The following is a 27,542-nucleotide window of genomic DNA, read 5'->3' as shown; positions in this document are numbered from 1 at the left end:
TTCTCCACTGAGTTCCTTCGGAGCAGATTTAAGAATTGCCTTATCATCTGAGTAAGTAACACCTCTTTTATCATTATATGCAAGTAAAAATAAGAGGAAATTACTCAGATAATAAAGTATTCAACCACATAAAAAATATTAGCCTTAAAATAGGATCCGGATTACACACAGAATTGCATTCAATCTTATCGTTAGCACTCAAATTTAAATAAGAAAACAAAGAAAGCCATTAAAATTTGAGAAAAATACAATTTTGATCAAACTGTCATAAATCTCAGCAGATGAATGTCAATTAATTTGAAAGAAAAAGATTTTGTATTGTCAAATATGCAGAATCTTAAAAAATACTAAAAATACATATTGAATAAACAAAATAACAAACAGGTATTTATATAAATAAAACATTAATTGAATTATAAATGAATAGCAAACGGACAGTTAATATCATAATCGTTCACAAGAATGTATCTTAAATTCTGGTAAACAGAAAAAACGAGTGGATGATCTTCTCTTTTCATATTAATGAATGTGGAAATTTCATTGAAAACTTTATCAGCGTTGCCAAGAATGAAATGATTAATGGCTGCAACATCAACTGAAACTTCATGTTCTTTCTTCAAAACAATTGGCATGGTAATCCAATTATCAATCATATTAAATAGATTTTGATTATTTATCTTCTCTAAATTAGCCAAATTGAGGAAATTAGCCAATGCCTTAATACTGGCAACATTTTCTTTGTAAATCAAATTTGATATGATGAAAACTGATCTCAATAAATGAATGATTTTTTCATTTTCTAAATAATCCTCATCTTCATCAATTTCTGCAATAAATGTTTGTAGAAGTTTAACTAAGATTGAATTACTAAGTGTTAAACTCATAAATGGTTCTGTGGCTGAAGAAATTTCTTCGCAAATCAAAATTCTCAAGAAATAATTCCAATAATTTTGAGAAACTAAAATATCATAAATAGAACGTACTGTTTCATTGTCAATTCCTTCAAAAGATAGCAATGTTGTTGCAAGTATCATATCAGGAGAGTATATGCAATCTTCTATTCTATCAGTTGATGAAAGTAATTTCAAAATTTTTGTTAAAACAAAGTCAGGAGAATTTGTTTGAACTGATTTTATATTTGTCATAACATCATCAAGAATTAGTTGTGTTGGAAATTTAAATGATTTCTTTCCTATTATGATACTATCCTTCTTATTATTTATTGGTGTTTCTTGGATGTTAAATGTTGAGTTTTCAATATTTAATGATCCATTTGCCAAAATTTTTGAGAAAATGGTTTTGTTCGAAATTAGTTCGAAAGAATAAATGATTGTTGAATCGATTCTTTCTTGTGTCAATGGAACTAAGTTTGTTGTCATGAATTCTCTTGATAAATCTAATACAAACTTTCCAACTTCAGCTGGATTTTCCAATTCTCTGATCTCCGGAATAATGAGTTTAAACAATTTGTTGACAACTGGATTTCTTCTAGATATTGGAAAAGCAGTTGAAGAAAAGAAAGTCTGGAAACTTATTGATGATTGATCAGCTTCATTCATTGATTTTGATTGGATTGATTTCTGTTTTTGAGGTGTAAAAATGTTTTCCAAACGTGGAATCTCTGTTTCATTTATAATTTCTTCATTATCAACTAATTCTTTGATTGAAGTTTCTTCGATCTTATTTAGTTCAATAAGTAGTTCGGCGTTAGAATCTTGTTCTATTTTCTTAAGATTATCAAGTAGTTCTTTGTTTGATGTCTGTGAAATTCTATCATTAACTAAAGTTTGATTAATTTCTCTGTTTTTGATTGGAGATTTTTTGGTTTTTGTTCTCTTCTTTCTTTTTGTTTCTTTTTTAGTTTCAAGAGTTTTTTCGTAATATTCTGCATTAAATTCTTCTTTTGTTGATTCCCCAAAATCAAGTTTTTCTTTTGGAATTTTGTGTGATTTTGGAAATTCATTGTTTGTTTTCTCTATTGGAAACAATTCTTCGAAGACGTCCAAATGATTTATCAATGGCTTCTCTAGTTTAGGAGTTGTCTTCTCCCTAATCATAGGAGATGCAATAAAAGAAGGAATTGCAATTCTTGGAGGAGTAAATTGAGAAATTTTTGTCTCTAAAAACGGTGCTGGAATTTGGGAAATTTTCGTTTGCAACGGAGGAGCCTTTTTAGTAGGAGAAAGTGGAGAGTTGTTGATTAAAAGAGGTGGTGGAACTTTTTGAGATTTCTTTGATGTTGTTTTTTGAATTGATTCCCAAAAGTTTTTGACTGGAGAAACATTTTCTCCGAATTTAATATGTGGGGTTTCTTTTTCTATATCTGTAGAAAGGCCTGAAGGCTTTGGAGGACTTCTTTCTTCAAATTGGAACTCTTCTTCATCTATTGTTTCATCAGATACTACGATATCATTGTTCTTAATATAAATTGGAGAATTATTGAATCTGATTTGGCACCAATCCTGTATATCGTTGAAATTGAGGTTATTAAGCAAATAATTCTCAATACTTTGATTGTTTTCGTCATTGAAATCATTGGTTTTATAACTTTTGTCCAAAATTTGGAATTTTGAAAGATTATTTTGATTCAAATCAATAATCATTGGAGTAATTCTTAGATCATTATCTTGTTGTTGAGCATTTGTCAAGGAATGAATAAGATCTGCTTTGAAATTCCTTTGTTGATTTTTAATATTGCAATTATCAATATAAATATCATCTTCATCCATAATGTTTGTGTCATTTAAGATTGCTGTTCCTAAAAGTTCAGCTGATGATGGATAATATGTTAGATTTTCTGCTAATTTAAGAATTAAATCTTGGTTTCTTTCCAATCTATTCAATACTTCTAAGTTTACCAAAGAATTGCTTGGGTTTATTAATGATTCCATATCAATAACATTTTGTGCATCAAAACTAATTTCTGAATTAGAAGAAACAGCAGTTTTTGCATATGGATCAATAATATTTTGTGTATCAAAAATAAATTCTGAATTAGAAGAAACAGCAGTTTTTGCATATGGATCAAAGAAATATTCATCAGAGAAAGCAACAAAATACTGATGATAAGGATCTACTTTATCATTAGAGCTATCTGTCATTTGTTCATCTGGATCAAAAGCAAAGAAATTGCAATTTCCAAAGTAACAGAATTTATTAACAAAATCATTTTGATTTGATAAATTGAATTCATTTGGAAGAATTTCTGATAAAATGTTTTGATTGTTTTGTAGATTAAATATATCAATATGTTCTGATTGATTTGAATTATCAATGATTGAGATATCGCGTGATTGCACATTTGATGGATTATTATTTTCTTCATTTGAAAATATTTCGTTGATAGATGAATCAACAAATAATGAGATGTCAGAATCTCCATTATTTGATGGAACTTTTCCTTCTTCATTAAAAGATAATTCATTGGCTGAAGAATCAAAGAATAAATTGTCATTAACAATATTTCTTTCTGAAATATTATAAATTGTGTAGTTTGTTTTGATATTTGAGGAAATTTCGTCAAGATGTATATTTCTTGATGACTTATCTTTGATATCTGTTTTATCAAATCTTATAATGCTATTTGAGATAATTTCTAAATCATTACTTCCTTTAGAAATAAATGACTGATTATGTATTTTATCTTCAAAGGCATAGTTATTAACAAATTTATCTGTAAATCCTTCGTTTGTGAAATTGTCAATGAATCCGTGTTCATTTTGCGTTTTGTTGTTTGGTGTTTCATCTTTGACAAATGAAAGAATTGACTTTAATGATGGAGAGATTTCAAATGCTTTGTTTGAGGTATTATCAATGAACTCTTCTTCATTTTGTGGATTGTATAAATTGTTTTGATTTGTTTTATTAGTTTCATCTTTAATTTCTGTTTCAATAACTGGAATCTGAATATTTGAGCAATAATCAACAATATCTTCCTCTTCTTCCTCTGAATTATCTTCTTTTTCTTCATCAATTTGTTTAATTCTGCACTCAATAAACTCGGAATTTGTAATGTCACTGAAATTCATTTCGCAATGATCAATAAGATTAATGTCAGATATATTGAATATGTTTTGATTTGAAATATTAAATTCTGATGAATTAATTTTTGTTTGATTTGATGATGATAATGATTCATTTGAAATACTGCGACTACGAATATTATGGTAATTCTGAGAATTATCAATTTCATTATTTTGGCTCTCTAATAATTCATTTTCTTTGACATTTTGAATTTGAATGAAATTATTGTTAGAAGTCAACATGTTTTCATTATTAATATAATTATCTCTGATGTTTTTGTCATTTGAAACTAAATTCGTCTGATATGAAACTGGAAGTTCTTCATTATCAAACTGATGCTGAGATTTTTCATAACTAATGTCTTGATAATGAGAATTATTCGATAACATAACATCATTGGCACTATTTGTAAATTTAACCTGAATTTCATCATCAAAGCTCTTAGTGTTATTTAATGAATTGTTTTGATCAATGATGTAATTATCTTCATCATTGATTAAATAGCTCTGTTTTTCTTTTGAAAATTCATCAATTATGCTCTCTTCATTAATTCTCGAGATTTCGAATGTATCACTACGCAAGCTATTATTGCAGAATTCATCAATGAATTGATGGTTTCCTTCTGAAACATTGAACTCTGATAAAAATGTTTTTTGGAATTCTTCTTTATCAGGTTTGTAGATATAATCAATATTTCTAATGACAATATTATGACTTTCATCTTCATCTTCCTCTTCATTCAAGTTAATTTCCCTTGAAATGATCTTCTTTTGCTTAGCTAAATTGTTTTCTTTCATCAATTGTTCATCGAATTCGTTTTGAGATAAACATAATGTAACTTGATCAACAATCTCTTCGTTTTGGTTTGATAAAGAATTCATCAAAATCTCTGCAAATTTATCAATCATTTCTTCATCTTCTTGTGAATCATAATTGATAAATTGATTTGCAAATTTATCTTGGATTTCATTGTTTTCTAGTGACTTGAAAATCTTTTCAAACTCATAATTATTTTCAGATGAGATTATTTCATTTGAAGTATAAGGCTTCGAATTATTAAACCCAGAAATATTATTGTTCATCATTACTGAAGCAAACTTATCTTGAATTTCATTATTTTCATATGCTTTAGAAATAATGAAATTATCTTTAATCTCCTCTTCAGTTTCATCTGATTTGTTGTTCATGAATTGTTTTGTGTACTTGTCAATCAATTCATCACTTTCTTGGAGAAATGTATTGGTGAAACTAGCCTTGTTTTCTTCATCATTTTCAAGTGATTCATTAATCAGGAGTTCTCTTGTAATAAAATCAATCATTTCTTCATTTCCTTGAGAACTATATATAAGTTCTTCATTTGATTTGTGGTTCATATAACTCTTGGTAAACTTATCAATCAACTCTTCATTTTCATGTAGACAAGAACAAATTTCTTCATAATTTTCAAGGAATTCATTGTCAAGTTCTTCATTTGATGTTTTGATGATGAATCTCTTAGCGAATGTGTCAATCAATTCGTCATCTTCTTGTGAATCTATATTTGGCAAAATCTGAGTAAATTTGTCCTTGATTTCTTGGTTTTCAGTCAATTTGAAGTTAACAAATTTATCTTTCATAATTGTAACTTTGATTTCATTGTTTAATGGAAGAATAGTCTCAGTTTTGACAATTATATCATTTATGGATTTAATGTTTGGAATGGAGTCATTTTGAAGCCTTGTTGAAATGTCAAGACTGCTCTCAACAGCTCTTATTACAGTTGAAAACGAATCTATTAGTGATTGATTTCTTTCCATGTGTCTGATGAATTCTTTGTTACCTGATTTATCTTTAAATGATAAATTATGTCTATTCATTGTTGAATGATTGAAGAATTCTCCATCTTTGAGATCATTATTATCAGATCTAAAAGAATTCGATTCATTTAGTTCAGATTTGAATAATTCGTTCTGTTGTTTCATCAAATCCAACATAGGAAATGTATCTTTGATTGAATTTGTTGATGAAATTAGTTGATCTTCAATTTCCTTCATATTCGCAACTATAGAATTAAATTTCTCATTTTCTATCATTTGTTCTTCTATGTCTTGGAATAATTTGTGTTGATTAAAGGTAGAATCTTGTAATTCATTGAAATCTTCATAAAAGTCATTGTTTGTAGCAATGAATTCATCTGGTTTAACAATAACTGCTGGTAATGATGACAAATATTCGTCTTTTATTGATGTTTCTGATGACTTTTGTTCGAAATTAAGTTGATCGGCGCTATTTTCATCAAAGGATGTGAAATCAATGAAAGGAATTGTATTTTGAAGCTTACTATCAATGATAATTTGATCATTTTCTGATATTTTATGAATATTAGATGTGATAAAATTACATTCTGAAATCTGATCGGAGTTCATTGAATTTTGGTTCAAGCTGATAGTAGGGATTTCAAAATTATCCACTGAATTAGCTAGTTTTGGAAAATCAGAAATTATATTTTCAGATTCATATAAATTGATGCATGGATCCTGTTGATCTGGATTTTGATTTGATAATTGATCCAAGAAATCATTTAGAGTTTGACGCATTTTCTGGATTTCATCAAAATCAGGATTTGAATGGATTTCTTTTTGATCTTCGGTGATAATTTGGTCATCTTCATTGCTGAATATATTATTATGGGTATCTGAGATGAATTCTTCATTGCATTTCGAAAAATCTTCATTCTCAATAGGAGACAAGTTAAAAATACATTGAATTGCATTTAATTGTTCCAGAAAATCTTTTTGTTCTCTTACTAAGTCTGAGAAATCGTATTGAGAGAAAATTTGATTTCCTTCTTTTGAAATATTCTCATTAAATTGTGCATTCGTAGTCTCATCTGTATAGAGTTCCTGATTATTCTGTGGATACGTAATCTTGGAGTCTAATTTTGCTTCATATTTTGAAATTAAATCGGCGGCACGGGATTGAAGATCTGTATCTGATATGTGAGTTGATTCTATAGTGCTGAACTTGTCTTCAAATTCTCCATTTTCGATATTAATAAGATCTTGTATTAATTCCAAATCATCAGCATCAATCTGGTCATTAATAAGAAATTCATCTCTAAGTTGTTCTAGTTGGATATCGTTATCAGGAAAATACTGCCAATTCTGAGAAATTTTAAAATTATTTTCATTATCTTCAGTGTCTGGGAATTTCTGATTTGAAGTTGGTCCATCAACTTGGTAATTGTCTTTTTGGAATAATGAATCTCCAATCAAATCTATTTGAGGAATAAAATTTTTTGATTCTTCTAAATCTTGCTTAAAGTCATGTATAAATTCTGCTTTTATGTCGTTATTTGGCAAGTTGTTGTTGCTAATGTGTGTCTCTGTTCTCAATATGCTGTTTTTTGAATCCTCAAAATTGAAATTTACATTTGACAAAGGATTTTGGTCTGCATTTTGGGATAGTTTGGAATGAGGGAAGCTATATTCTTCTTGATTTTGTTGTGCAGCAAAATATTCAAGATTAACTGCATTTAACAAATCTGTTAATTTATTCAAGCTCTGAATATTTGGAATACGATGATTTGATGATATTTGACTGATATTAAGGTCAGTTAAATCACCTGAGTCAACAAAAGTTTCCTCAATATTTGTTGTTTCGTTATTTTGTGTTGGCTCGAATTCAGTAATGTTTCTTGACTTTATACTGCTTAATCTTTCTGGATGCGTTGGTTCGATTGTTTTATTGTGTTTGTTCGCTTGTAATCTTAATTTCTTTAATTTTTTGTCTTTTGGAATCAACTTAAGTCCCAACTTTGTCTTATTTTCAGTTGTTTTGGTTTTAGGTTGCTGGTTAAGCTGAGAAGACAATTTTTTAGATTTAAGTTTTGATTTAATCTGTTTTTTAAGCGTTTTGGAAATTTCCCTTTCCTTATCCGCTTTGCTTTTATCGGGTGACTTCTTTCGTGATTTTTTCGGGGAATTTTTTCGTTTTGAAGAATTTTGATTGTTTTGACTTTTTTCATCCTTTGCATTGTCTTGATTAGAAGTATTTGCTTGATTCTCTGTATTATTTAGAGGCTGATTTGGATAATTAATTTGCTTATTTTCATTTTCAGTAATTTCAGGTATGTTTGAATTAATAAGAGTATTGTCTTTATCATTATCATTGTTTTGGTCGGTGACATTAGTTGTATCGATATTTTGATTGTCTGTCAATGTATTTTCGCTGGGATTTGTAGGAAGTTCGATAATAACACGTTTTTCTGGCTCATTTTGATCTTCTTCAATTGATTTTTCAATCTCATCAGATTCGTTATTGTTCTCTTGAAGAGAAAGTATTGAATCAGAAGATTCAACAAGTGGCGGTGTAACTTCTACTTCTTTCTTTGGGAAAAATTTTGAGAAAAATCCCGAGTCTTTTGAATATTGTCTTGAAAATGGAAGTAAATTCTCTATTAATTCTTTATCATGTTGTATTTGATCTTCTGGAACTAAAACTAAATCGTCAAATTGTTTAGACATTGTCCTAAACAAATTAAATTGTCTATCAGATTTTCCACGTGCTAGCTCAAGTCTATCTTTTGAATGTATTCTTGGTTTTGAATGATTTCCACGATTTGTAATAGGTCGAGGCTGTTTTCTAAGAATAACATCGATTGGATGTCTTGCAACATGAAAAATATTTAGGGAAGAAACAAATTGACGAGATGCGCTTGTTTCACATGAAGGGACGGACTTATTTCTCGGTGGTGATTTTGTAAGAAAACGCCGAGAACTTTTCATCCAATCCAATTTAATTCGATTGAGGAATTGACTATTTTTGTGAAAAAATCTCTTCAAACGTACAGAAAAGATTTTACATCTGATGAATGCTGAAGTTGCTTGAATTGATTGTTTGTCCCAAATTATAATGATTTCGCTAAGGATTACATGTTTCTTTTCATGAATGGAACGAAATCTTTTGTTATTTCGTTAAAACCAAGTGAATTTGCTGAATCAGTCTAATACATTAATGTTTTATATAATGGTGAGGCACAAATATGAAAGAAACATATAAGATCAAAAAAATGATTCCTAAAAAAGCAGCATAAATATTTACATGAAAAAGTGTTTATCTTTGAATGATTGAATATATCAAAGTGCTGTGATTAATCATTATTATTCACAGAATCGGTGCAAACTCGAAATCAGTTTAAGATTTACTTTCCACAGTTGCATTCACCACCCTGAAGGCAGCCACATTGGCATCCCTTCTTTGCGCAGCATTCACCACCTCTGTGGCAAGCGCAGTTAGGTGGGCAATGGCAATCAGGACCGCATGAGCACTTTGAGCCACACTGGCAACCAGATCCACATTGGCACTTTGCACCATTCTCATGGCAATGGCACTTTCCGCCTTGAAGGCATCCACATGTGCATCCTTTCTTAGCGCAACATTCTCCACCACGATGGCAAGCACATGTTGGTGGGCAATTGCATCCTGAACCGCATGGGCATCCTTGGTTTTGGCATCCGCAATGGCAGCTAGACATTCTAACTTAAAAATGAAGTTAGATGAGTTTGAATAGTCTCTGAAATGAATTTCAATGCCCTTTCAAATTCATGTTTGTCACTTTTTATGTTACGGGGAAAAAATTTACAATGTTGCTAATGGCAAACCGATATTTTATATTCAATATCTTGAGTACCAAAATTTTCCAAACTGGTCCTTTGTATTGTTATTTAACTAGCTTTGAGAACCAAGTTAAACCCAAAATTTTCATTTTTTTATAGAATTCATTGATAAATGTATTTGATCATTATTTTACTTTTCATTATATTGACCCCGTTATTATATGCCTTGTATAGATTGACAAGAAGAATTAAACCAGTAGTTTCTTTTAACATGAAAGGCGAATTATCCCCAATTATGCAACAAATGAAAACTATTCAACGTTATTATCGACCAACTCCATGGCTAGTTAATAACTACCAACATACTCTTTACGGAATGCGTGATAGACCACGTCCAAATGACGAATGTGTTCGCGAGCCATTCAAATTTTCTGACGGTGGAAGTACATTTTTAGATTGGTTCAATCCAAAGACAATTGCTGACAAAATGCCGATAGTTGTGATATGCCATACTTACTGTGGAGGCACAAGAGAACCATGTGTATCAAATCTTTTATCAATAGTAGCAAATCATGGTTGGAGAGCTGTTGTTGCGAATGCAAGAGGCTGCTCTGGTGCGAAATTTACAGGAAGCGCAAAATTTTATAATAATTACGATATTACCGATCTTCAAGAGATAATTGAACATATTCGTCCACAAGCGTCACATATATTCTTGATTGGATACTCGTATGGCTCTTGTTTAACAGCACAATACTCAGCGAGAGATGGCCGAGTAGATGGAGTCATTCTTGTTTCAAATCCATGCGATATGGATCTCTGCAACAAGTGCTTAAATGGATATATCATGAAGAAATACTTCCTCTCATTCATTATGTCTAAATTACATCATTTGATCAGCAAAAACCAATTTGTTCCTGAAGATCTTAGAGCAAAAGCTCAAAAAACAAATTCTATTGGCGAATTTGATGATGTTTTTACAGTTTCAAGTCTTGGACTTAAAAATCGAAAAGAATTATATGATTTAACTAACTTAAAAGGTTTAGTTCCTAAGATGAAAGCACCAACATTATTTATAGTTGCTGATGATGATCCATTTACTCGTCCATATATGTTTCCAGTCAAAGAAATCAACGAATCCCAAAACATGGCAATTGTTCATACCAAAGAAGGTGGACATGTCTCTTTCTTGACTGGATGGGATGCTAAAGAGTCTTTCATAGACCCAATAATCATCGAATACTTTTCATTAATTGAAAAGAAGAAAAATGAAGGCAATTAATGCTAAAAAGGCATATCTATTTTTGTAAGCACTGTAAAATACTTATTTCTTTACCAATTTGTTGATCATTATTTTTTCAAGAATAAAACAGCACTCTTTTTATGTATTTTACAGCTTAAATACAACAAACATAGAACATGATATTGTAAGAAACAAAAGCAAGAGATCAAACATAAGGAGTCTACAATTCCATGGCAAAAATTTCGTCAATAGTATTTTTGTCAAATTTGAAGAGGTCAATAAATGTGTCAGTTGGAGGTGATATGATTGTTTGAAGAACCTTTTCATCAAATTCTGAATAAAGCGGTTGATCAATAATTGGTTTTACAGAAGAAACGGCTTCAACAGAAGGCTGCTTTTGGGCATGACTTTGTCTGAGTTTATATCTGTTTCTGATGCAGTTTCCAGATCTATTAGGAAAATATTCCGCAATTTTGTGCCACCTAGAACCGAATTCAGTATAAAGTTCATCAAGAAGTTTATCTTCATCAGCGGTCCAAGGTCCATTACTAAGTCCAGGGGATATGTAATTGATCCAACGTTCTCTGCATTGCCTGGGAGTTCGATTCTTCATTTCATGCGCAATGAGTTCCCAGTCTTGTGTTCCAATCTTTTCAATGATATTGGTAAGGCGTTCATCTTCATCCCTTGTGAATTTGATTTTAGGAATTACTGTGCGGTCTACTTTAGATGACATTTAAGTTTCTGAAATATGCCCAATAGAAAAAAAATTGAATTGGTTCAACGTGCTATGCAATTTTAGGCGGATGGAGGAATAACATTTTTAAATAAAAATATCAAAGAAAAATTCATTTAACTTCTTATTCGAAATATTTGAAAAAGGATTGAAAATATTTTGTGAAGTTAAGTTGAAGGAAATATTTGAAATATTATTTGAAAGTGAAAATTATTTTGGGCTATTCTTATCTGTAACAATGAAAATAATACATAAGTAGATAAAGTTTTTTGCTGTTTTATCAATTTGCATTTTTGTGAATTTATCAATTTGACAAAGAAGTATATCTATACCAGTTGTTTGAAGCGAAAATTCAGTTGAATTTTCAAGTTTTCAAATTGAAAGAAAAGCATTACATTTTATTTGTAATTGTCTTGTATATGTCTTAAAAATCAATATTTAAGAATTTGAGGTATTTTATGAGGATTTTGATTATTGAATATCCAACGATCAATTTCTTCGCAAAATTCATGAATATTTCAATTCAATTTTTTGATCAATCAGTAATGATAAAATAAATTTTATAAAGTTTTTATAGGTAGGAAAACATATATGCTGCTATTAAACTTAAAAATAAGTATTCCTTTCAAATTTGAAAAGGAAGGTTCTCACGTTTGCGGAATTAGGTGAACAACTATAACTAGAAAAATAAAGAGATGCATTGTATCAGTCCGAGCATAAGAGTTTATTCGTTTTGGTCTGCATTTCCAATATAACGTATGTGAAATCATAATGTTAACAAATTGAAAGAGGTATTCAATATGTTTTTATTATTATTTGGATATTTGTTTTCTTTGATATGACTGGACTTAAATTTTATAAGAATGAATTTCAACGTATACGTTTTGAAATTATTTCTTCATTCATTATTTTTATGAAGAAAAGTCATATATCATGGTATATTTTCTTGTAATATTATGGTGATTCAAAACCATGAAAATAAATTGTGAGAGCGCAGAATCATTATTAAAAAAAATAGATGTGAGTATTAGATTCTATAATAGAGTTGGTTTTCCAAACAAAAATTAAAATCGAAATATTTAACTAATTTCGATCATGGCCATTTCTAAATTAAGTTGTAAACATAAAATCTAAAAGGCTAATTAATAAAGAGAGATGAGAAGTCAAGTTTTTAAAGATTTTATATTGAAATAAAAAGAAATTAAAAATATGAATTTATAATTTACGTAAATTTTAATAACTAAATAAAGTGATACAGAAAAAATTCTGTATCGTAAGAGAAAGAAGTCTGTTTATGAATTTCTATGTAATTAAGACAAAATATTAGTTATGGTTAGAAAGATTCTTAGGCAAAAGCCTGATTAGCCCATTCTGGGTGATCAATGTAGGGGTTACGGTTGCCTTGAGTACGGTTAAGAACATTGTTACGAGTGATTTCGCGGTCAGATGGAGCATATTGAGAATTCCATTTAAGGAATGTCTTAAGGTCTCCAACTCTGGAAATATCGTAATCATCATACATAGTGAAGAAGTAAAGAACCATTCTTGCTACCTGACCACGATCTGCCTTTCTTGGCATCCACTGGTTGTCATTGGACAAGCAAGAATAATCATCGGGGTTTGATGGATGGCTGGTCTGGCATGTCAATCCATGGCAGAATTTCTGGCACTTGGAATAATCAAATTCTGCAAACTTGTAATTGGAACGAGCTTCGTTAAGAGTGTGTGGGGCTGAGATAAGGTGGTGGAGATCGGAAACCATTGGCTGTAGTTTATTGAAAAATGATTGTGGAACAGTGTGTTCAGCGTTGATATCATCCAATGGTGGATTCTTGTTTTGGCCACACTTCCAGTTATACGGCACACCGCCATAGATCAAATAAAGTTTGTTGTCTTCACAATCAACAGTATTGTACATCAAAATTCTCGTTGCGGCATAAGATACAACTTTGTGATCTTTGTATTTAGCCTTAAGATCTTGCTTAAATGAATTTGCTTTGATATGAGCCAAGTTAGCACTAAAGAGGGATACGAACCTGCTTAGCATTGAAAAATTATAAAATCTCTCTATTCAAAATTGTGTTGACAGAATGCTGTTTTGACAAATATATCAAAATGAATATTATTTCATTTTCAGTATAGCTTAGAAATTAAAACATTTCGATTTGAGGGTAAAAATAACCGTTGTTTAAAAAAGTAATAAATATGATCAAATTAATAACAGATATATTAGTAGATGAAATTTTATTTCACAGAGATATTATCAAATTCAATTTTTTAATTCGAATTTTGAAATTTATGGTATATAAGTTAAAAGCAATCAATTACTGGAAAATAAATGAGCTTCAAAAAAATTGTAATTGAAATTTTTACCTGAAGTATTACATAAAAATAATTAAATTAGTTATTTTCAAGTAAATAATAGATAATTAGCTTTGACCATAAATCAATTTAATAACTTTGCGGATTCATGAAGAATTATATTTTACTATCATAATTCTTATATATTTTATCAATAAATTTCGAATTGAGTATGATATATTGAATTTCTCCCATTCAATTTATCATGTTATTGATATGATCTGTAATATTTCTTAATTAACAATTATATGCTTACTTGATATTATTTCTATTCAAAACCAAAATCCTTTGTTGGATAAGGTTTTTATTCGTATCAGTTCCTAATGTCATGCTTTAATAATGAAAAGTAGTTAGTTTAACATGCTTGCTGGATGGGTTGTATTTGCCACTTCGTGAATGATTTGTTTGAAAATTCGATAAATTTATTAAATTTTTATCGTTATTCTTTTCATTCCAATTAATATTAAACTATTTAGCATTAGGTATTTCAGCTTCAAAGAAAAATCAAAAAAAAGGTTAAATTTTTTTAAAAAAAAATCAGAAAAGATCATATTATTGATGAAATTTTATATAAGTAATTTTGCAATCAAATACAAATATTTTTGCTCACTTATTATATTATTTAAATTAAAAAATAACAATTATGGAGCTAAAAATGCTAATGTTGTGCTACTCAAAATTCTTTTTCTATAACAGGAATTATTTGTATCCTTGAAACTCTGTTTGGCAAAATACCCAGAGAATAAATTTTTCAAGCCAGATCAACTTGATCCTGTACAGTACCTCTGACTGTATCTCCAAAAGATATTAAAAATATGTAAAAATTAGAAAACTATGAATAAAATAAAGAAGGATAAACTCCTCTCCTTTTTGCATAATCATATCCGGATATTTGTAAAATTTAAGAATGAAACAGATCATTTATCATGTGACTTAGATATAAACAAAGAATTAAGGAGTGATTTTTTATGTTAATGTTAGTTTTTGAAAAAATCAAATATATATGAACTTTTTACTTTTTAACTGTTATACGGTTGAAATTCTAGTGAATATAATGACTTTGGTAGATTGGAAACCTTTCATGGCGGAAAGGAGATTAAATAGCTCATTGAACATTAAAGATATTCATTTAGTTATATAGAGCAGGTTAATCTGATATTGGATTTTGATGTTTTCATTTGTGATGTCAGTGAAAATCTTATATATAAGATCAGCATTTTATGTGAATTATCACGATTCCTATTGCTCATGGGAATTACTTTCTGACATATCAAGTTATACTATGGATTTGATATCTGATAAATATTGAAGGAGATAACAAATCATGAATATATTGTAAATGAAAACGAGAAAAAAAATATATTTTGGATAAATAATCGAATCGAAATGTTTAGAAAAAACTGCACTTGAATTGGCAGCAAAAAAAATGGATACAAGATTTAATGCATCTAGAGTAAGTCATGTAGAATAAGAAGTTAAAATGCACTGATTCATTCATTTAGAAAAAAATGAAATTTAATTAGCTAAATATGATTTAATATGAGACTATTATATTTACATACGATTGTAAAGCTATTGTCACTAACTATTTTGGATTTACAAAGTAAAATTAAAAAATAAGGGAAAAATTATGAATAATATGCCAACACGAATATTACCATTAGCATTGTTTATCCTCATAAATGTTGAAATTAATAATAGATGATACAGATTTTTATAAAATTTTAATTCAATGATAAATTTTTCATAAAAATCAAAAAATTCGATCAAATATGTAATTAATCTTAAATGATGAAACATAAAAATTGAATACTGTAAAAAGTTATGAAAAGTGTTGAACCGATAATTTCAAGAAAATAACATGAAATGAATTTCGTATGTAGTATACCGGTTTGGTATCCTGATGGTTGATAAAATTACTATTCGGTAGCTAATGATGGATTTTTGGAGAAATAAGAGAAATGTAACGATAAATACTCGTACGAACATAAAATAATAGCATAAAGCTAAAATCCTGATGATGTGTAACATAGTTAATATCAATTTAACCGTTTGATATCATGGCAAAATTGTATATAAAGGATAAAACTTTAGCAGCGGTTTTTGTCAAAAATTTAGAAATTTTCATTTATGTAATGTTTTCATATCATTGCATTTGAAAATGTAAAATAATGCGAATATTTGATAAAGTTTTTGAAAATATACAATAAACATTTTGACGGCCCCTGACAAATTAGCCATTTGTGAAAGATATTTCTTATATATCCTGTATATTATTATTAACCTGTTTATTTGAAGCCATTAATAAAATTATTACAGATAATTGTTGATTTGAAAATGGCATGAATAAAAATTGTCTGTATCATCTAAGGAATGTAATGGAACTATTGTTGGAATTCATACAGATCTCAAAGTCATTCAGAAAATTGAAAGAAGCTTCGCATTAAAATGGCCAATCTTTTATTGAATTTATTGAATTATAAAATAGCTATAGGCATGACACTGAATAATATATTAAATGTTAAAATTATTGTTGGATTAATTGTATGCAATGCATTGAAAAATTGAATGACGGATTCAGCCACAAATTTCAATAATTAACAATTTACAAGTCTTTTTTAAAATGATTTAAAAATCTAATATTATTATTCTAATAGACCTCAGAAACATATCCATTTTCCACACAATTTTTGATTTCATATTGAAATTTTTTTCTCCCTCTTCATATCATCTCTTCACGATGAAGAAGTGCCCCATCGTCGTTACTGGTCCAACAGGTTCTGGAAAATCAACACAATGCAGAATGCTATCCCAATTACTCTCAATTGACTACATTCATGAATATATCGATCTTCCAGGAGGCGAAGAGATGCTTGGCAAACTCATCGGTGGTGAAATCTCAATGATCAACTTCCAGGACTATGTTTTAGCCAAGTTTGACGAACAACTTGCTGAGTCAAAGACAGATGTTTTCGTTATTGAACGTCTCCCCGAAGAATGCTCCATGATCTTTTGTGATGGCGATGAAACAGTTCTCAGCAAGGCACGTGCTGTCCAAAACAAGTATGGAATCACAGGATTTGCTGGTGACATGAAAGTCATCACAATCAACAACTACGGACAGAGCCCGAATGCTGTCTTAAACGAAATCCTTGGTACAATCTTCGGTACCAAGAATGTTACACCAGCTGACGTCCAGCATCTTGCTAACACATCTGGTGTTGTTATTTATCTTAAGTCTACACCAGATCTTTGCATGGAAAGAATGAGAAAGCGCGGTCGTGGCCCAGAAGCCAAGACAAAATACTCATTCATTGAAAATATGTGCAACAAGTACGAAAATTATATTAATCGCTTTACAAGCGTTTAAGCTAAACAGTCTTATTTTTTTCAAATTTTATTCTTTTTACTCTTCATTTTTCAAATTATTGATGGCAAAAAAAATTTCAAGTAATAGATGTTTGTCCAAATTCTTATTATCATTCGATATGATGATAACCCATAACACTGATATCTCTGTCATAAGCTTTTGATTTTGATAAAATGAATTTTCAGATATTTTCCTGAAGTTATAGTAGTATCTGCTAAAACTTCATATTTTAAGTAATAGTGTATGGGTAATTTAATCATAATGTATAAATTACACAAAGATCTGAACAAATTCAAATGTTTGTATATGAAATACGTAAATGTATATCTGTGTATTCTAAATATTGAGTCTGTAAAATTTCGTTTACATTCGAAATCTTTGATAAAGAACAACAATTCTGTTTTTTCTGATTTAATGCCAAAGATAATATTGTTTTAAATAAATATATCCATATCGTGTAATATTAGCCCTTTATATCTAATTTTGCAAAAGCTTTTTCAGTTTCTGTTTTGATTATCTTCAGAAAAAAAAATCTTAAGATAAATCTTAATCTCTGTTTCATTAATAACTATACATGGCACGGCGGGCGCAAAAAGTGACAAAATAGAATACCTATGGTGGCAAGACAAAGGAAACATTTTTGTAAGGCAAACATTATATCAAATACCTTTACTCTGTAATAAGAAATATAATTATCACGAAATTACAAATAAATATTGTTTAATATAATTAATAGCAAAATTGTTTTTTATTATTTCCCTTAAGACCTTACTTATTAAGTATACGTATAACAAGCTTGTACTGCATGTATTAGTTAATAGAACAAAAGAAAATGAGCTCAAATGAAAAAAATTTTCATGCTATTTTGGAAATATGCATATTCGAAGTATGAGAGTTGTAAACACTGAGAATTTTAAGCTTTGGTTGATGATAGTCTTTAATTTTTCTTGAAGTAGTAAATTATTTGATATGAAAATTTAATGGCCAGCATAATCAATCGTGCGTTTCGTTTCTTGGTTGAGAAACGATGATTGTGTGCTAATGAATTATTGCGTCTGACAGGTTATGATTATGGATACCTGAAATTAAGCTTTTATGGGAAACATCACCGAGCGCCATTTGGCGCCCCTAATGCTGTTTCTATCGGTATGATTAAGGAGCTTTCTTATGCACTTTCATCAATGGGAGGTGGGAGCAAAAATTGAAATGTTTACATTGATTTTTGAATACTTTACAAGCTCAGCCTAAGCCCAACATGCTACTTCCAATTTCCCAATTAAACGCATCAGTATATGATGACTCTATTGTACTTGAATCGAAGTCTACGGATTTGTTTGTTGGTGCATGGGATAATATCATCGAGCATAGATCTATTTAATTTGCTTTTGTATTGTGTCTTTTTACACAAATGTTTTAATGTTTGTAAGCGTGTTTATCATTAAATATGTATTTTCATTAACAATAACCTTTTTTATACTTATTGTTGAAATCCGCACATCTTCAAGGTTGCAAAAATCTTCAATTTAAAAAAAAAATCAACATTTATATGACCAAATTGAGATAGTTTTAGGAGATGGCTAAGCATGATTGTTTTTATGAATTATTGAAATTGAGAGCTTTCGCATAAAAATATAAAAAATTGGATGTCTATCGGGAGTTATCAAGAGCATGCTAATAATATTGATAAGTATTTAGCGAATAAAACATTCTACAATATGTTCAAGAAAGATGATATATGCAGAATTCTGGATCATATGCGCGTAACAATTGATCAGGCATGTTTATTACTTGAGCAATCAAAAGGAAAACTAACACCTCTTGAATTATTTGAAACTTTACAGCACTGGAAAATCAATTTTGGTTGGAATGCTGATAAAGCTGCCAAAATTTCATTATTATTATCTGATTTGCTGAAAGCACCATTTTTCAATGAATACATTAGATACTTCCTCAAAAGAATAGTAGAATCGTATGAAGATACTGCAAAAGACGCAAAAAAGAAATCAAAAACAAATAAAAAAGTTACGCAAGAAAATGAACAATTAAAAAGGCAGCACCAAATCGATGCGATGCAAATGCAGTCATATGAGCAGATTCACAAAACTAATATAGAAAATTTATTAAATTTACAAGCAGAAATAGTTGCCGTGAAAGAAAGAGAACAAAAACTTAGTAAATTAGTTGAATCTAAGGATTATGAAATTGCGCGTTTAAGAGTGTTAATTGGTAATTCATCTGATGAAAATGAAGGAATAAAGAAGATTCTTGCTAATACATCAAACGAGATCGAACAATCTAAAAGTTTTTCAACACATCAAGAGATTCAAAGTCCCAACCAAACGAAATCCAGCAAGAACGCAAAAAATTCGGATAACCTTGATCCATCTTTGAAAGCTCAATTAACAAGTGAGATTTCTTTCTTAAATAATGAGCTTGTCAAATCTTTAACGGAACTTACAAAATACAAAGTGTTATTCCAAGCTCAAAATGCAGAATTGGAAAATCTTAAAGCGCAACTCAATAAAGTTGATGAAAACCAAACTGATGATAAATTTAATGATGAAGAAATAGATGTTCTCCCAACTAGTCCGTAAGAGATATTTGTATTGAATAAATTGTATGTGTTTATTATGTAATTGAGAGATATAACTATTATATTTGCAAGTTCTGTATCTTTTAGTACCTTTGATATTTTGAAATTCTCGAAAATACCTAAATTCAAAAAAAATAAACAGACAATTTAATATTATAATTATCATCTTCTTTTTAATTGAATTATACATAAAATGTAAAATAAATCACATTATTCGATATTAAAACTCAATAAATTCTAGTTTAACAAAGAAATTTCATTATATCCAATTGAAAAAAATTTGCCCAAAAAAAATTAAAATTGTGATTATTAAAATAAATTTTTACAAAATTAAGAAAGGATTCTTCAATTCCGAAAAAAATTTGGAATACGAAAGTGAGAATATTCTTCAATACTTCATCCAGCAAGTTCAAAATGTATCAGAAAGTTCAAATTATATCAATTTTTTGGAATGAATATCAAGTTCGCACTAAATATACTTAGCAAAACATAGATGGGACATACGAAAAAGCAATCATAAGAATTACAAGCATTCTTTAAAAAGAAGTTCTTAATTTTAATCTTTCCTTTTTATTCTTAGCATATGTAGTGACATATATAACAAATCATGGATCACTATAACATAGAATAATAAGTAGGCAATTACTGACTTGCTTGATTTCTGTCTAAAGTAAATTTTTCATCATCGAGGCTGCACTTACAAAATAAAACTACTACGAAACTAATAAGTTTAAGGTAAAATTGAAAGTATCACTTATATATGTCTGCATTGAACAGTGGTATTTAATTGTTAATTCTGAAGGATATAAGTGCATTGAGTTATATTGCTTTATCAATACAAAGATTCGTTATCTTGTTTTTTTCTAATCGACAATACATTTGAGCGAATGATATTTGATTTTGTTTTTAATATTTAGAATCTTTGAATTTTGAACATGAAACAATCTACCAAATTATACACAGATGTCAAAATAGTAAAGCTATTTTAACGATTCACTGTAAAACTTGATTGAATCATATTTGGCCAGTTGAATGTATTATTTTTGAAAGAGAATTTGAATTCCTGCTTAAAGCTCTAATTACGCAGTGATACCATGACATAACTGATAAAATTATTTATCACAAATAAAAAAAAATTCTTTACGCAGGAAATATCAAGCTACATCTAATAAACACCAACTCCTTATGTTTGGCAATCCGTTTTTATGCACTCAAATAAAACGATAAAAAATTTAAAAATTAACCTCGTTTCTTAATTACATTGACAATCAAAATTTTCAAAACGATTAGGTCTAAAAAAATTTGAGACGTTTTACTTCCCTGACCAAATAAAATTAAACTCATATTTCAACTATGTATATTTGAAATAATGAATTAAATTTTTTAAAAAACAATGTTTCAATACATTCAAATTTTTGAATGAATTGAATGATTTTTATCAATTGAGAAGTTTATGATAGAATTTTTTCAAAATTATATTCACATCACTTTAAACAAAATGTTCACAATGGAGCATCCTGCCTACTTGAAGACTGGTCTTCCAGGCTTCCTTACACAGCATGCTGTTGAGATCCACGTCACAAAGCACCACCAGGCTTACATTGACACCGCTAACAAGCTCATCGTCGGCTCCGGCCTCGAGGGCAAGTCCATCGAAGAGGTCATTCAGAAGGCTCAGGGCCCACTCTTCAACAACGTTGCTCAGCACTTCAACCACTCCTTCTTCTGGAAGTGCCTTTCTGCTGACAAGGTTGCCGTTCCAGCTAAGGTTGCTGATGCCCTTACAAAGGAATTCGGCTCTGTCGAGAAGTTCGAAGAAACATTCACAGCCAAGGCTTCCACAGTCTTCGGCTCCGGCTGGTGCTACCTCTACAAGAACAAGGAGGGCAAACTCGAAATCGGCCAGTACTCTAACGCTGCTAACCCAGTCAAGGATGGATTCAAGCCAGTCCTTACAGTCGATACATGGGAGCATGCTTGGTACATCGACTACGAGAACCGCAAGGCTGAATACTTCAAGAACTTCTGGGCCCACGTCAACTGGGAATTTGTTGCTTCTAACCTCTAAAAGGTCTACGTAATTAATCAATCTTTTTTTTTATTAATTCTTGACTAACCTACAAATTTTGAGTAATATTTGCAATTTTATTAAGTAATATCTACATAAATATTTGTATTCATCAACAAATTAATGAAGGAAATTTAAATAGAATATAACTATCGATTTAACTATTCGCGTTGATCATTTCGCTACTCTACCATGATATAATACATGATTGTATAGACAGGAAGTTCTTAAATGAAATAATTTCTCGATTCACCCTGTATATCCAGATTATCCTTACAAAAGTCACAATTATGAAATCCTAATTGCGATAGTCAAGAAGATTGGCTTAATTAATAACGTAAATCTTCCGAATACAAGTACAGATTGGGCAGGTTTAGCTATATATTTTTATTCTCGGGCATTCCTTTCTCAAAGATCTTCAAGAGGAACCAGTACATATATTTGCCATAAGATATAAAAGATTCTTTGTATTATTTTGAATTATCTTTTGGAAATCAGATTTCGAATTTAAAATCCCTCAATTTATTCGCATTTTTTCAAAATTGCTTAATATAATTCTAGTTTTACATATGATTTTTTTGTTTTCTGGTGTTGAAATTTTTGCTCCAAAACTAACGTACATTTTTTTATCAATGATTGGGGATCCTTCTGTTTTGAATAAAATTACAACTCGGTTAAGTCGAGAAAGAACACCAAGAAGATCTTCCTCAGTCGTTCGTAGAAATTCAACAAATATTGATTATGGATATATCGAAACAAGTACTGGGGAATTAGTTAGACTTGTCCAAGAAACCAAAGATGAGTCTTATTTAGGCCCTGGTGCTTATAACCCATACCCTGATAAACCATCCGGAAGACAAACATCAATATCTCGAAATTGTATAAGATCACCACTCGTTACAGATCCATTTCCATCAAGTCCTGCTTCTTATCCGTATAAACCATCAGAAACAAGATTAAAACATACATTACATGTTACCGAAGATTATCCACTCGATCCTACGCCATTAAGTGGCGAACTTTCACACGAGGAATGGACTAATAGAAAAAAGCCTATTTTACCAAAACAACGCTGCCCTAATATCGATTTCCAACCAGTAGAGGGTAGTTCAGAATTTGAATCAAAAACAGGCAAAGAACTATGGATTCAAGAAACAACATTCCATGCTCCTTCACCAGTCATGCATACACCAGATCTACGATTTTCAACTGAACAAGCGGAAAAATCAGGAATTTTTCTTTCAGGAACCGAACGATTCAAAGTCATCGATCCTGTATCTCCTCCATCCACTACTTATACAATGCCTGAGATTTTCGGGATATCAAATGCGAAGAAGATTTATCCTCCTTCAAAAAAGATCGATCGATCATTATTTGATAATTATCACGTTCCAGATCCCGGCGTTTATGGACCACCTGTTGTTGAATATGTGAAAACTAAAAAGAACTCAATGTCAATAGTGCCAAGATTTCCAGATATTGAGTTAACTCCTGGTCCTTGTGATTACCGGCCAAAACAAGCAAATTCAAGGCCATCAACTTCAATTCAAGAAGTTAGAAATCATAGGGATGAATGGATAAAGAAAACAGCCTCTCCTAATTTAATTAGTTATGTTGGTGTAGAAACCAAAACTAAAAATGGAAGTTATATTGCCAGGGCAGGCAGGAAAGGCTTAGAACAAAAACTTGAAGACCACCCCTATGAATTTAGAACAATGCATTCGAGTTTCATTAAACCATCATTCAATTCACACTATTCCAATGTTAAAGCTAAGCAGAAAAAGCGGAAATAAATTGTTTGTATATTATGTTTTGTATTCTCTAATATATGTCGACCTTTTCTTTTTTTTATAAATCAGGTATTCCTTTGCAGATTTTGTGTAATAATAGGATAATGTGGGAGGTGTTGCATGCTTCTTTTAACAAACAAAGCGTTTTCTTTTTCCAATTTGTGGTAATGGAAGATAATTTTGAATAAATATTGCATGCTCTCTTGAAGTTAAGAACCTTTAGTTTTAGTGGTGTTTAAATCTGACAAAAAATGGATACAATTAATTGGTATTATTCTTACATTAACACATGGTATGAATCATACCCAGTACTTCCCGATCCAAATGGAGAGATATTTACAATAAGAAATAATAAAGAAATTGCAATTTTTTCAAAATATCGTCCATTAAAAAAAGATATATTCCAATTATCGCCTTTCTTTTCTAAAACTCTAATTGCAGATGCATGTAATATCAAAACAATTCAATCATCCGACAATATTGATTTCACAAAAACCAGAGATTATATTATCCAAAGCTTAATCTTTTCAGATCTGCAAGATAACGAAACAGACTTCGATAGCAATCAAATTTATTATATTTATGGCATTCCTGTGGATCTTACAGAATCTCAAACTTTTTCATTGGACATTACAAACATTTACCAAGATCATAGATATTCATATATCATAAAGAAATTCTCCTCCGTTGAAGAAATGAAATTATTCATGGCTAAATGCGTTGCAATTTCACTTCAATTTGATTTTCATACATTACCACTAAGAATGGTCAAGGAGAAAGACTATTTTTCAAAAGTAAACAAACCGCTGCCAAAAGTATGGAATAATTTCAAAATTCAAGAAGGAAATATCCAAGATTTGAAAAATGAAGACCAGATTTTAAAGATCATAGAAAAAGAGCGGAATACAATTCAAGTACAGTTTATTCAGAGAAATTCTTTTAAGACTTTCACTGATATTTTCAATTAGTTTAAACGCGCTTACTTGCAATTTATAAAATGTATGTATACTAATAACTTACTCCTTTTTTAAAGTTTTTTTTATTCATTCGAGAAATTATTTAATATTAAAAATTGAATACAATTTGATAATCCTACAGTTCAAATACAACAAGTCCTGAAGAAATATGTTTGTTCTATCTGCTTTGTTTATTTATTTAATAAAATATTTCAAAATGAATCAATAATTTAATCCTAGAATTGATATTTGGAGTTGAAAAAAATCATATTGGTATAACATAATTTTGATTTAAGCTAAATAATCGTAAACATTTTAAATAAAATTTAAAAATTAGAACTAAGAGGCTTGATGGCTTGCTTTGGTCGTGCCATTACACGTGGCGCAATCAAATGCTTGTTTGGATCATTCATACTTTGAATTGCAGAAGCACTTCCGAAAGAAGGAGCCCTAGTTCTCAAGAAACTAGTTACACGCTTCCCATCAATCCTTATTCCAACGTCTCTTATATCCTTTATCTCATCAGTGAAGCGATCTTTGGCCATCATCAAATAAATCGCGCTTTCCTCATCGAATTCGCGGGTTAACAGCCTGTTTTCCATACCATCAGAGTTGAAACCTTCCTCTTTCATTTTCTGGCAGACATCTTCGTTTAATTGGAACTTAGATATAATTGAAAATTCTCCAGGAGAAGTAATCGGAAGAGTTCTTGAAAGACGTTCATTTACATACTTATACGCATCAACAGAGAACCAGGGGTGCTGTTTAATTTCATCTAAAGTAATTCTTTGATCTGGATCTTTATTTAACATTCTTTTCAGTAGAGTTGAGAGATCAGCTGATAAAGTACGAGGATAAAATGGATTGGTTTTGACAATTTTGTCCAGGATTTTCGGGATCTGTGGGTCCTCAAATGGAAGATGTCCAACAACAATGCAGTAAAGTAGAACGCCAAGACTCCATATGTCGGCTGCTGTAGTATGAGTTTGTCCTTTAATCATTTCAGGTGGTAGATATCCTGGTGATCCACATGCTGTTTCAAGATTCAAATGATCCAAGGAAAAAGAGTTACTAAGACCGAAATCAATAAGTCGAATATTATAATTCCTGTCAAGAAGTACATTTTCGGCCTTTAAATCTCGGTGAATAATGTTCTTTTCCTTATGAAGATATTCTACAACCGAAATGAGTTGAATAAAATATTGGCGTGCAAGAGGTTCTGCTAATTTACCATCTGCATTGATGTACTGAAGTAAATTCTCTCCTTCGGCAAACTCCATGATTAAATAGTGATTATTTTCGTCTTCCATGATTTGGTATATTTGGGCTATTAGAGGATGCTCAATTTGTTTCATAATAGCAACTTCGCGGTTGAATCTTGTGAAATGTTTCGGTTCTTTAAATTTTGCTTTATTAATAACTTTAATCGCAACTTTGAGTTGTGATTTGATATGCTGGCCTTTCCAAACTTCTGCAAAAGAGCCTTCTCCGACTTTACTTATGAATTGATAAGGCCCAATTGAAGTAGGAACTGTACAAGTCATTGAAGAAAAAATTTATCCTTCTTTTCAATTATGGTTTACAGATTATTATTGAAATATTTCATTTAGACCTATAAAGCAATAAACATTGATCGCAATCGGTTCCATTGAATTTTCTGAGAAATATCATTGAAAAAATCGAATTATTTACGATAGTACTTGGAAAATATCATCTCTTTCATATTCCGTAGTAATTCGAGATTCAGTATCTAATTCTCAAGATATCCAAGAGCTAATTGCAGAGGTTACGATAAAACGAAAAACGGATGAAATAGAGAGTGGGGGACAAACTCGCCCATTGTCACTTTTCATTAACCTTAAACTTGTAATTTTCATTATTTTTAATTAACCTTATTTCTTTCCCAATTCCTGATTTATTTTATTCACTTACTATTAAAAGTCACATTTTAATAAAATATAATAATTTATTTATAGCATTTTTTACTATACTGTAATAAAAAATTAATTATAATAAATTAAATGTTTATTAAATCAAATGTTTTCTTTGCAATAATATTTTTAATGTTGAGTAAACAATGTTGGGATCAAGTGTATCATTTTTCAGACCTTTCTGAACAGCTTCAAGCATACTGATGCATTCGACTTTTTTAAATTGTGTCATTTCTTCGAAATCTCTTGTGACTTTTTTGATAACTTTAACACTTCTCTCTGAATCCAGACCTTTAATTTGCAACTTAATCAGGAATGAAGGAACAACACTGGAATATAACTCGATGACAAGTTCATCGAGTCGAAGATTTGGTTGTACACCACTTGTATGTGCCGGATACCATTGTGTCAAATTTTTTCTGAAATTAACTTTAAAAGTACTAAGTAAGATCATGAGATATAGCAATATATGTTTAAACTAACTTATATTTTGGTTGTACACCACTTGTATGTGCCGGATACCATTGTGTCAAATTTTTTCTGAAATTAACTTTAAAAGTACTAAGTAAGATCATGAGATATAGCAATATATGTTTAAACTAACTTATATTTTGGTTGTACACCACTTGTATGTGCCGGATACCATTGTGTCAAATTTTTTCTGAAATTAACTTTAAAAGTACTAAGTAAGATCATGAGATATAGCAATATATGTTTAAACTAACTTATATTTTGGTTGTACACCACTTGTATGTGACCATGTATGCTACCATTGTGTCAAATTTTTCTGAAATTAACTTTAAAAGTACTAAGTAAGATCATTTATTTTTGCATATATATAATGCCAATATGGTTTCTTTTGATTTTATTTCAT

The 27,542-nt window shown here is 29.9% G+C and overlaps 10 protein-coding genes across 10 annotated transcripts, besides 1 other annotated feature; 5 read left to right on the top strand and 5 right to left on the bottom strand.

The window, feature by feature from the left end:
- Positions 1-413: 413 nt before the first annotated feature.
- TVAGG3_0993440 (uncharacterized protein) lies at positions 414-8,789 on the bottom strand (the record flags this gene model as incomplete). The annotated part of the gene is made up of 1 exon (XM_001276950.1): positions 414-8,789. The coding sequence occupies one exon, from the start codon at positions 8,787-8,789 to the stop codon at positions 414-416; it is 8,376 nt and encodes a 2,791-aa protein (XP_001276951.1).
- A 331-nt stretch (positions 8,790-9,120) lies between these two features.
- TVAGG3_0993430 (uncharacterized protein) lies at positions 9,121-9,538 on the bottom strand (the record flags this gene model as incomplete). The annotated part of the gene is made up of 1 exon (XM_001276949.1): positions 9,206-9,538. One exon carries the CDS (start codon positions 9,536-9,538, stop codon positions 9,206-9,208), a length of 333 nt encoding a protein of 110 aa, XP_001276950.1.
- A 260-nt stretch (positions 9,539-9,798) lies between these two features.
- TVAGG3_0993420 (acylglycerol lipase protein) lies at positions 9,799-10,902 on the top strand (the record flags this gene model as incomplete). The annotated part of the gene is made up of 1 exon (XM_001276948.2): positions 9,892-10,902. The coding sequence occupies one exon, from the start codon at positions 9,892-9,894 to the stop codon at positions 10,900-10,902; it is 1,011 nt and encodes a 336-aa protein (XP_001276949.1).
- TVAGG3_0993410 (RNA polymerase II transcription regulator recruiting protein) lies at positions 10,060-11,604 on the bottom strand (the record flags this gene model as incomplete). The annotated part of the gene is made up of 1 exon (XM_001276947.2): positions 11,084-11,599. The coding sequence occupies one exon, from the start codon at positions 11,597-11,599 to the stop codon at positions 11,084-11,086; it is 516 nt and encodes a 171-aa protein (XP_001276948.1).
- Positions 11,605-12,754: 1,150 nt separating this feature from the next.
- Positions 12,755-13,781, bottom strand: TVAGG3_0993400 (endonuclease I family; the record flags this gene model as incomplete). The annotated part of the gene is made up of 1 exon (XM_001276946.2): positions 12,945-13,646. The coding sequence occupies one exon, from the start codon at positions 13,644-13,646 to the stop codon at positions 12,945-12,947; it is 702 nt and encodes a 233-aa protein (XP_001276947.1).
- A 2,886-nt stretch (positions 13,782-16,667) lies between these two features.
- TVAGG3_0993390 (deoxynucleoside kinase family) lies at positions 16,668-17,356 on the top strand (the record flags this gene model as incomplete). The annotated part of the gene is made up of 1 exon (XM_001276945.2): positions 16,701-17,330. One exon carries the CDS (start codon positions 16,701-16,703, stop codon positions 17,328-17,330), a length of 630 nt encoding a protein of 209 aa, XP_001276946.1.
- Positions 17,357-18,973: 1,617 nt separating this feature from the next.
- Positions 18,974-21,319, top strand: TVAGG3_0993380 (protein ubiquitination; the record flags this gene model as incomplete). Its single annotated transcript, XM_001276944.1, has 1 exon — positions 18,974-19,924. The coding sequence occupies one exon, from the start codon at positions 18,974-18,976 to the stop codon at positions 19,922-19,924; it is 951 nt and encodes a 316-aa protein (XP_001276945.1).
- An 85-nt stretch (positions 21,320-21,404) lies between these two features.
- TVAGG3_0993370 (iron superoxide dismutase) lies at positions 21,405-22,108 on the top strand (the record flags this gene model as incomplete). Its single annotated transcript, XM_001276943.2, has 1 exon — positions 21,422-21,991. One exon carries the CDS (start codon positions 21,422-21,424, stop codon positions 21,989-21,991), a length of 570 nt encoding a protein of 189 aa, XP_001276944.1.
- A 515-nt stretch (positions 22,109-22,623) lies between these two features.
- Positions 22,624-23,784, top strand: TVAGG3_0993360 (uncharacterized protein; the record flags this gene model as incomplete). Its single annotated transcript, XM_001276942.1, has 1 exon — positions 22,624-23,784. One exon carries the CDS (start codon positions 22,624-22,626, stop codon positions 23,782-23,784), a length of 1,161 nt encoding a protein of 386 aa, XP_001276943.1.
- A 196-nt stretch (positions 23,785-23,980) lies between these two features.
- On the bottom strand, positions 23,981-26,282 carry TVAGG3_0993350 (protein serine/threonine kinase protein; the record flags this gene model as incomplete). The annotated part of the gene is made up of 1 exon (XM_001276941.1): positions 25,064-26,281. The coding sequence occupies one exon, from the start codon at positions 26,279-26,281 to the stop codon at positions 25,064-25,066; it is 1,218 nt and encodes a 405-aa protein (XP_001276942.1).
- A 272-nt stretch (positions 26,283-26,554) lies between these two features.
- Positions 26,555-27,542: part of a mobile genetic element that runs on past the window's edge.

Source organism: Trichomonas vaginalis, chromosome I (assembly GCF_026262505.1).
Source record: "Trichomonas vaginalis G3 chromosome I, whole genome shotgun sequence".
Lineage (NCBI taxonomy): Eukaryota > Parabasalia > Trichomonadida > Trichomonadidae > Trichomonas > Trichomonas vaginalis.
This window is presented reverse-complemented; position numbering and strand designations above follow the sequence as displayed.